Source organism: Condylura cristata, unplaced genomic scaffold (genome assembly GCF_000260355.1).
Source record: "Condylura cristata isolate star-nosed mole 26May11 unplaced genomic scaffold, ConCri1.0 scaffold00054, whole genome shotgun sequence".
NCBI lineage: Eukaryota > Metazoa > Chordata > Mammalia > Eulipotyphla > Talpidae > Condylura > Condylura cristata.
Window position 1 is genome coordinate 1589600 of NW_004567155.1, and position 8544 is coordinate 1598143.

The following is an 8544-nucleotide window of genomic DNA, read 5'->3' on the forward strand; positions in this document are numbered from 1 at the left end:
CATTGGCCGGGCTGGGGGCGGGCCCGCGGCGAAGCACTTCCTGTTGGGGCGTGTCCGCGAGGGCGCCGCTTCCTGTTTGGGTGATTGGCAGGCCGTGGCGGCGCGGAGGGCGCCCCCTACGGGCGAGCTCTGTCCTGTCGCGGGCGGGGTGGTTCTTTGGTTTTCCCCGAGGCGCGAGCGCCCCTCTGCGGGGAGTAGGTGCGGCGGCCTCGGCCGACAGGTCAGGAGCCAGGCAGAGGCCGCTGGGGCCGCGGAGGGACCTGCACTGCGGTGGGGGGGGGGTGCGGGGGGTATGATGCGGGCGCTACACGCGCACCCACTCGCATCCACTCTCGGCTTCATTTTCCAAATAAGAAAATACTAAAACCGGCTGTTAACATTGTTGATCTACTTGTGACTTCCTGTTGCAGGACAGACTAAAGCGACACTTGGGTCTGCGGTGAACGTGGCCCTGTTAAAACGTTGCCTCCGCGAAGCTCACCTCTCTAGAGATTGTGACACGATCATGAATTTGCCAGCAGGAAAATTACTGGTGTAACAGGACCTACCACTTCTTGTTAATTTCCATGAAAAGTTAAGGTTTGTAAGGTTGGGAATTCATATACATATAATTAAAGCCAGTAGAAGCAATCAGGGTAACACCCACCTCAGCGAAGATGGGACGGGATGTGCGTTTCTGGTAGGAAAAGGTGACGAGCAGGTGTCAGCGTCTTCATTTTTGAGGGAAAAGGAAGAGACTTCTTCCTAAAGTTAAGTGGGTTACTTCTGAATGGGAAAAGAAAACGAAAAGAAGACAAGCTGAATGAGCACCAGGAAGGAGCCGAGAGGTGTGACACCAAGCTGGGTGAGGGCTTAATGCACTTCTTTAAGAATGCGGTTTACACATTCCCCAAAGCACAGAAAGGGAAGGAAAAGACTGAACACCTGGGGTTACACCAAGCCAAAACACCGAGACACCTCCTGACTGGGAGACAATCTCCGCTGCCCGGGCCGGAGCAGACCCCTGACACAGAAGCCCCTCTCCGAGGGCTCCCTCCTCCTGAGCCTGGGTGTGCGGACTCTGAATAGAATCTGAGAGGACTGGAGGTTCCCTATGAGCTCCCTCTCCCTGTCCTCATCTTCACCGTCTGGGTCTGAGCTTCAGGCACAGCCCCCAACAGTCTTGTTACCTACTGGGACCTCCCTGCGTGCTGGCATCCCACCCCAAGCCTGAGGACCTTGGTTTTATGGCCGTGTTAATTGCTGCACTGGCCCCTTCTGCCCGTCCCCCTGTGCCTGCATTCCTCCCTCCATCACAGCCACTGTGGGGAGCTGTGTGGCGGCTCCTCAGACTACTAAAAATGGAGCTGCCACGTGACCCAGCAATTCCACTCCTAGGGGCCTACCCAAAGGACACAGAGACGTTAATTCAAAGGACACTTGCACCCCTGTGTTTACTGCAGCACTACTTACAATAGGTAAATCCTGGAAACAACCCAACTGCCCCAGCATAGACGACTAGATCACAAAGAGGTGGAATTTAAGCTCAATGGAATACTACTCATCCATCAAAATAGATAAACTCCTGCCACTCGAAGCAACATGGATGGAGGCTGGAAGGGAGTATGCTCAGGGAAATAAGTCAGAAGGAAAAAGAAAGATAGCAGACGGCGTCCCTTATAAGAGGATAGGGGAGCCAAATAAGGCAGTGAGGGGAAATGAGAATACAAAACAGCACAAAACAAAAGCAGACGATTGTAAACCAGAGACATTCTGCAGGGGATGGGTGGCGAGAGGGGCTGGGAAGAGGGACCGGGGCACCCAGGGGACTGCGATGATGCTCACAGGTGAACTGGTGGTGTGAATTCCATGGGGACTACACCTGAGAGAAGCAAGCATCGTTTTAAAACCAACAATGAGGCCCTCCCTGGTGGTGCAACGGGTTAGGACGCAGCACTGCAGGCTGCTGTAACTGCCTCAGTGGGTGCGAGTTCGATCCCCGCTCCTGACCCGCCCGCTGCTCCCCTCAGCAGTGGGCTTCGTCCGTCTGCCTGTGCTGCTCCCCGCTCTGTCTCTGGTGAAGCCTCTCGCCGCCCCTGCACCTCTGGCTTGTACCCCAGTTCTGTATGCATAAATGAACAATGATATAAAATATATGTAAATAAATAATAAAAAGAACACACGGTCACAAGGACCGTGATGCGGAGAGAGAGCCGGCTTCTCTGTTAAAAGGACGAAGAGTTTACTTAGAGAGCAAAGATGCTGCTTGGGCAAATACATTCCTGTCACAGCTATGTGACACGAATGGCTGGGAGTGCCCGGTGCCCCTCTGGTCAGAAAACTAATTATTGTCAACAGTGGCCGGTCATGCGGAGCCCATGCCCACTCTGGGCCCCACCCCGGAGGACGGACGTCCAGCACGGACGCTGGGCCGCTGGTCAGCAGCTTGTTCCTCCTTTCAGCTTCTGGGTCTTCAGAGACAAGGCCCAAGCCTGCCTTGGCTCCTGCCCCCCCCCGAGGCTGGACGGTGTCCCTCCGGCATCCTGCCTTATAGCCTCTCAGGGAGCCCCGCCCACAAGTCTGATTGGACTGTTTTCAACGCTGTGGCTGATTGGACCCTTTAGCACCAATCAGCTCATAGCTCACACCTGATTGGTCCAGCTCACCATCCAGGACGTCGTCTATTACATAAAGGGCTCTGAGGAGCAACTGCCACACCTGACTTGAGCTGGAGCGGCAGGCGGAGAGTGGGGCCCTCGCCGACCGGTCCCCCCAGGCGGGGACTCCGGCTGCCACTCTCTGACGGACCCCCCCCTTGGCTCAGGGCCAGGCCCCCCTGAGCTGTGTCCGCTGCCCCGACTGCCCTTGGCCCATGGCAGACCTCCGGCGCGGGCTACCGGCCTCAGGCCCCTTCCCTCGTCCTTGCCCTGACCACCCATGGCCGCTGGGCGCACCCAGCCACGGTCGGCGGGCAGCGGGAGCCCACGGCAGGGGCCCAACAGGCACATCTGCCCCGGAGCTGGCTGCCGGGCCAGCAGCACGTGGCCGTCCCGAGCGTGCACCTTGGGGACGCGGTGACAATGGGGACGGCCCTGTCTGTGCTTTAGAGACGTGCAAGTCGGCCCTCTCTGGTGGCGCAGCGGGTTTCAGCGCAGCACCGTGGAGCTGTCTGCAGCCACGGCGGCACGAGTGCTGTTACAGGGCGGGGAGAGGGGCATCCCCTGGACCCTGAAACCTGCCTGCTCTAAATAGGCGCTGCCATCGCCGCATCAAGGCAAGACATACGAGCTTCAATGGGAAGGGGCTTCCGTACAGTGAGCGTGCGATACAGAAAGGACAAAGAATACAACGTCTAGAACACCTGAGTTACCCGACCCCTCGTGGGCAAAAGTGCACCCCAAAGGGACTGGCCAGAGTGAGGCCTGAGAGCTGCCGCAAGGCCCAAGCACCGTCTGGCCGGGACCCCTAGAAAAGGGTCAGAGATGGCCAGACAAGCCTGGGAGGAAAAGAGCAAAATCAAAATTAAGACAAACGCTGCCACAGCCACCTGCCCGCGGGCCTCTGGCCCAGCACAGGGTCAACGTCAAGCACGGCTTCTTCCTCACCTGCTCCCTGCTGCAGGGGGCTCCCTCCCGCCGTCCTGCCCATCCTGCTTCCTCCTCCTCCAGACTCCTCTCTTCTCCGCTCAGCTCCACCCTCCTCCTGAGTGGGGCAGGGAACCTGGAACTTCCCCTTTTTCCTGGGGACCCCCCCGTTACATTTTGACCCCCGGCTAGGGAGTGACCCCAGAGTGCAGCAGCCTCTCCTGTCCCCCGCTGCCCCCTCAGCAGAGTGTTTCAGGAGACCCGCCTGTTCTGCTCCCCGCTCTGTCTCTGGGGATCCCCCTCTGGCCTGCACCCCAGCTCTTGCAGCATAAATACATCTTGAAAAGAATCACAGAGCGAGAAAGGCGTGGAGAGGCCGTTGCCTCCGCCGCACGGTGGCTCGGCCCTGGGACGGCCAGGCCTCGGTGGGGAGGAGGGGTGAGGCGGGGCGGGGCTGGGGCGCCCAGACTTGAGGGCCGGGTCTGGGGGCTCAGGCTCCTGCGAGGCCCGAGGCCCTCTGGGGCGCTCAGGTGAGGCTTCTCTTCATTTTCGAATCAGGGCAGCCTGGCGCTGGCTGGGTCGCCGGCCCACGCAGCGCGAGGCCCCACGAGAGCGGGGCCCACAGGGTGCCCCCTGCCGACCTGCCGTGGCTGCGGGCTGTGGCCCGCGGCAGCCTCTGCTCCGGCCCCCCTGGCCCTCGGCGGCCCCGTCCTGGCGGCTCAGCCCTGCACCGCGCCGTGGCCTGAGCCGTGGCCGGCGGGAGGCGGTGCTGGCTCTGAGCTCGGCCCACGGGACCTCAGGTGAGACTGTTAAGGGCGCCCCAGAGTGAGCGGGGCGCTGCCGGTGGGGCCCGCCCGCGCCTAAATGTCGGTGGTGCCGCAGGCGCACAAGGGCGCCCCGGTTTACTGGCCAGAGGGGGGAGGGGCGGGAAGCAGCCGCTGGAACCCCGACCGCGGGGCCCCTGAAAACGCCGAGGCCCGACAGCCGTTCCCCAGCCAGAGGCGAGAGACGCTGTGGCCCCTGCTTACCCCCAAGTCCCGGACCGCCGCCCGCTCGCCCTGGGGCCCGCAGCTCTCTCCGGCGCTGCTGGGGGCTGTGGTTTCCAGGCCCTGGCGCAGGGCGGAGGCCGGGGGGGCCCACAAGACGCTGCGGAGCTCCCCTGACAAGGAGAGCCTGGGGTTCTCGGCCCACTTCGAGGCCCCAGCGGCCGCGCCCCGCTGCCCCGCACCCCCGGCTGGGCTGCTCGGAGGGGCCTCCGGGTCAAAGGGCGGAAGCGGGCCTTGGGCGAGCTCTGCCAGACGCCTGCCGGGCGAGGCTTTGGCCCCCAGGGGTCCCGTGGCTGCCCTAAAGGGAGCCTGAGCCCCTTGCGCAGCCCGCGGCCTGCGTGGCAGCGGCCACCCTCGCCCAGCGCCCTGGAGGCGCCCGGCAGGAAGGCCAGTGGCCCACAGCCCGCTGCAGGAGTCCGTCCAGAAAGAACCCCAGAGGGGTGTCGGGCTCCCCAGCAGCAGCCCAGCCGGGCGGCCCCACGCCCGCCCAGCACTCCGGCGCCCGACCTCGGCGGGGCACGGGCCTGGCGCTGCCTCGCCTCTGCCGGCCGCGACTCCTCGGCTCTCCCCGTGGTCTCCTCTGCTGGCAAACAGGAGGGCGCCTTTGCGCGTGCAGGTGACCGTGAGCCCGGGGCGCCCCACCCGCAGGAGCGGCCCCGCCCGCCGGGCCCCAGTGCCGCCAGCTTTGCGACCGCCCTCGACTGGCACATTCCGGGCAGAGACCAAGATCTCTGAGATGGGGATGCGCGGCCCACGGCGGCCGGCCTCCCTGCTGTGCGGCGTCAGAGCGGGCTGAGCGGCCACCGCCCGCAGGCTCGCCTCGGCCTCCTCAGGCGCCGCCTGGCTCGGCTCTAGAAAGCAAAAATAATACTACAACTGGCCGGTGACTGAAAGCGGTTGGGACAAAATCGATACTGTGAGGCGAGGCAGTACTGGAGCACGCTGAAGACTACTGAGGCTCCTTCACTGCCGGACCAGCGCCCAGGTCTTGCCAGCCTGCCCTCGGCTCGCCTCTGCGCGAGGGACCGCACCGTCTGCCAGAGCCCCCGCCCAGCCTCCACTTGACCTCACCCCCGAGGCCGTCTCGGGGAGCATGAGGAGCACTGAGTAGGAATTAGGGTTCCGGGGCTTCGTTTCAGCCAGGCGCCGCTGCGGTAAATACAGCGGTGTCAGCGTTCAATCTCAGGAGCCCTAACTTCCACAGACTGACTCTCAGGACTGCATGTCGGATCTCAGCCGACGGCAGCGCGAGCCTGAGCTGTCCTCAGCAGAAAAGCTGACGTGACCGGGCCTGCTCCTGCGCTGCGCCCCGGCGGCTCCAACTGCCCGCTCCCCTTCCTCTCCCTTCCCCCTTTTCGCGGAATCTCCGCGCCCACGCCGCTCCCACCTGGAGACCCTGCCGGTTCTGCCCCCCCATACTCCGTGATCCGGGACAAAGGGCCTCGGACGGACGCCGGGTCCGAAGGCGCCGGGGCGGGGCCCAGCCTGCAGCCGACACTCCTGACCTTCGACCCTTAGCTTCTGTCACTGTCCCTTCGGGAGGGAGCCACTGCGGGACGGAGGGGTGACGGCCAGTGCCCCCCTAGCCCCTTTGAGCCCCACTCCCCAGCCCCCCGCGACCCCCCCAGGAACCCACCAGCAGGCAGGGCGGGCTGAGCCTGGGGGGCCCACCTCGGTGGAGGGCGCCTCCCATCACGAGACGCGGGGCGGGGCCCAGGCTGGCGGGGAGCGGCGAGCACAGGGCCGGGCGAAGTCCGCGGGGTGCGCCTGGGCCCCAGGCTCCCTCAGGCCTGCAGGCTCAGGCGCGGCTCAGCCCGCGGCGGCGGGGTCCCTGCCGGGAACCCCTCGCTCCCTGGAGGGTGGGCGCGAACCTGTCGCCCACCCCGGGGCTTTCCCAGGGTGGACTCGGGGAGCTGGGGGTCCAGAGGGCCCGCAGGGCAGCGGGTGGACGCAGGGCTCCGTGGGCGGGGTTGTCAGGAGCGGGGTCTCCACCCAGTGCCAGCGGGGACAGGCCGGCCCAGCGGGGGCTCACAGCAAAGCGGGGTCTCCTCTGGGGCCGGGCGTGGGCCGGGGCTGCCCAGGAGGCCCCCCAGGGCCCCGGGGCGGCAGACCGCAGGCCGCGGGTCTCCGCCTTTGCCCCCACCCCGGGGGGAGGCGGCAGTGGGAAGGGCCAGCGGCCGGGGGCCAGGCTGCCCGCAGGCCTCCGGGGAAGATGCGGCGCAAAGCCACGGCTGGGGGACAGCGCCCAGGAGGGTGAAGCCCCAGCAGCCTCTGGCCTGGCCTGGCCAGCGCCGCCTCGGCCTCCCCGGCACGCTGCACCGCGCGGCCCACGGACGGGACCTTGGACAGAACGGACCAAGCCGCCTGGGCTTTTGAGGCGCTTGGGGTTCAGCGAGTGGGTTCTTGGGTGCCCTGGGAGGTCCAGCAGGGCTCACCAGGGAGAACGGCCTTCGCCGGGCCGGCGGGCAGAGGCCGCCCCTGAGCGGGCTGGCGTCTCAGGCAGACGGCCAGCGGCCAGGCGGGCAGCCCAGGCCGGCCTGCGAGTGGGCGGAGCCGGGGCTGTCCCGCGGGGCTGCTCGCGGGTCTCATTGCTCTGGTCAGGTCGGGCTGGCCTTCCTCGCCCGGCCTCCGACCCCCGGACACACCGTGGACAGCCCAAGGACGCACAAACCTTCCCCCCACCCTGGCTCTGGACCCCAGTTCTCTCCCCTGAGCGTCAGCCGCCCTCTCCCCACCGCCGGCTGGCACCTGCCCCGGGCGAGGGGCTGGCTGGCGGGTGGCCGCTGGCCCGGGAGCGGCTGGGCGCGCTGGGGGCAGGGGCGAGCCCCGGCCGGCCGGCCGTTCTTCCGAGCTGCTGAAAACCTGCGGCTGACCGGGCAGGAGGCTGACGGGGACGAGCCGGCCGCAGGCGGGCCTGGGGCTCAGACTGTTCTGGGCTCTGGCCCCTGGTGGAGGCCCCAGCGCTCCTGGACGCCTCAGGAAAAGTGGCCACACTCGCGGCGCCCACGCCCAAGCAAGTGACCCGTGAGCCGCCTCCCCTGCCCGCTGGCTAGCCTGGGCGGCTGCCCTGAGCCCACACTCGGGGGCAGGGCAGCAGGGGGGCCCCTCCCGCGGCCGGGCACCCCGGACCGCACATGCAGAGGTGGGGGCGGCGGCCGGACCGGCCAGCAGCCTGCAGTCCCGTCCAGCGGCTGAGGGCGTCTGGTCACTCTGCCCTCCGGTACAGCCGGGCCCGCGCCCTCGCGGCCTGCCCCGGACCCGGCGGAGATGTGGGCGACGCCAGGCCCGAGGAAGCGGAGCAGCCTGCCAGCCGGGTCTGAGCTGCAGGCGACCCCAAGCCCCAGGGCCGCAGCCCGAGCCCCTGCCCGCCCCCGCCCCCCGCGCACCCAGGCCGCCCCTCCCCCAGCCCCCACACCCCTCACCAGGCCGCGAGCCCCTGCCCCACTGGGCAGTCAAGGGGTCCCCGAGAGCCCCGCCTTGGCCAGGAGCCCTCAGCAGCTGGGCCCATGGCACGGCTCAGGGGCCGAGGCTGCTCCCGGCTAGGGTGGGCGAAGACGTTTGCTCTCGGGCTCCACCGCGCCCTCACGCCTCTGAGCCGGCCCCTCCTCCAAGGACACAGCGCTGGGCCTGGGGGTGGCTGACGCGGCCCCGGGGCCAGGAGGGTGGGAGGGGTGTGGCTGCGCCCCAGCCTGTCCCGAGGGAGGGGTCACAGCGGGACCCCTGCAGGCGGGGGCCCTCAGGGCCTGGCGCGGGGACTGGCACAGGGCAGCTGCGCCCTGGGCGGGCCGAGGGTGGGGCAGCGAGGAGGAGGGAGCCCGGCGAGGCTGGAGGAGGAGGGCGAGTCCGCGGGGAGTCAGGAAGGACGCAGGAGGCCCGCAGCGCCCGCCAGACGCCCAGGCCGGGCGCAGCAGCGTGCAGGTGAGGGCCCCGCTGGG

At 67.1% G+C, this 8544-nt stretch overlaps 2 protein-coding genes across 2 annotated transcripts in view; both read left to right on the plus strand.

Annotated features, from left to right (window-relative positions):
* The window catches only part of RNH1 (ribonuclease/angiogenin inhibitor 1), an 18710-nt gene extending 14318 nt beyond the window's left edge, over positions 1-4392 (plus strand). The window contains exon 4 of the mRNA XM_012734349.1: positions 4122-4392. Coding sequence (XP_012589803.1) covers positions 4122-4392 — 271 coding nt within the window. The remainder of the gene's footprint in view (positions 1-4121) is intronic.
* A 35-nt stretch (positions 4393-4427) lies between these two features.
* Positions 4428-8544, plus strand: part of ANO9 (anoctamin 9) — a 19637-nt gene continuing 15520 nt past the window's right edge. The window contains exons 1-2 of the mRNA XM_012734350.1: positions 4428-4822; positions 5258-5390. Of these exons, the coding sequence (XP_012589804.1) occupies positions 4428-4822; positions 5258-5390 (528 nt within the window). The remainder of the gene's footprint in view (positions 4823-5257; positions 5391-8544) is intronic.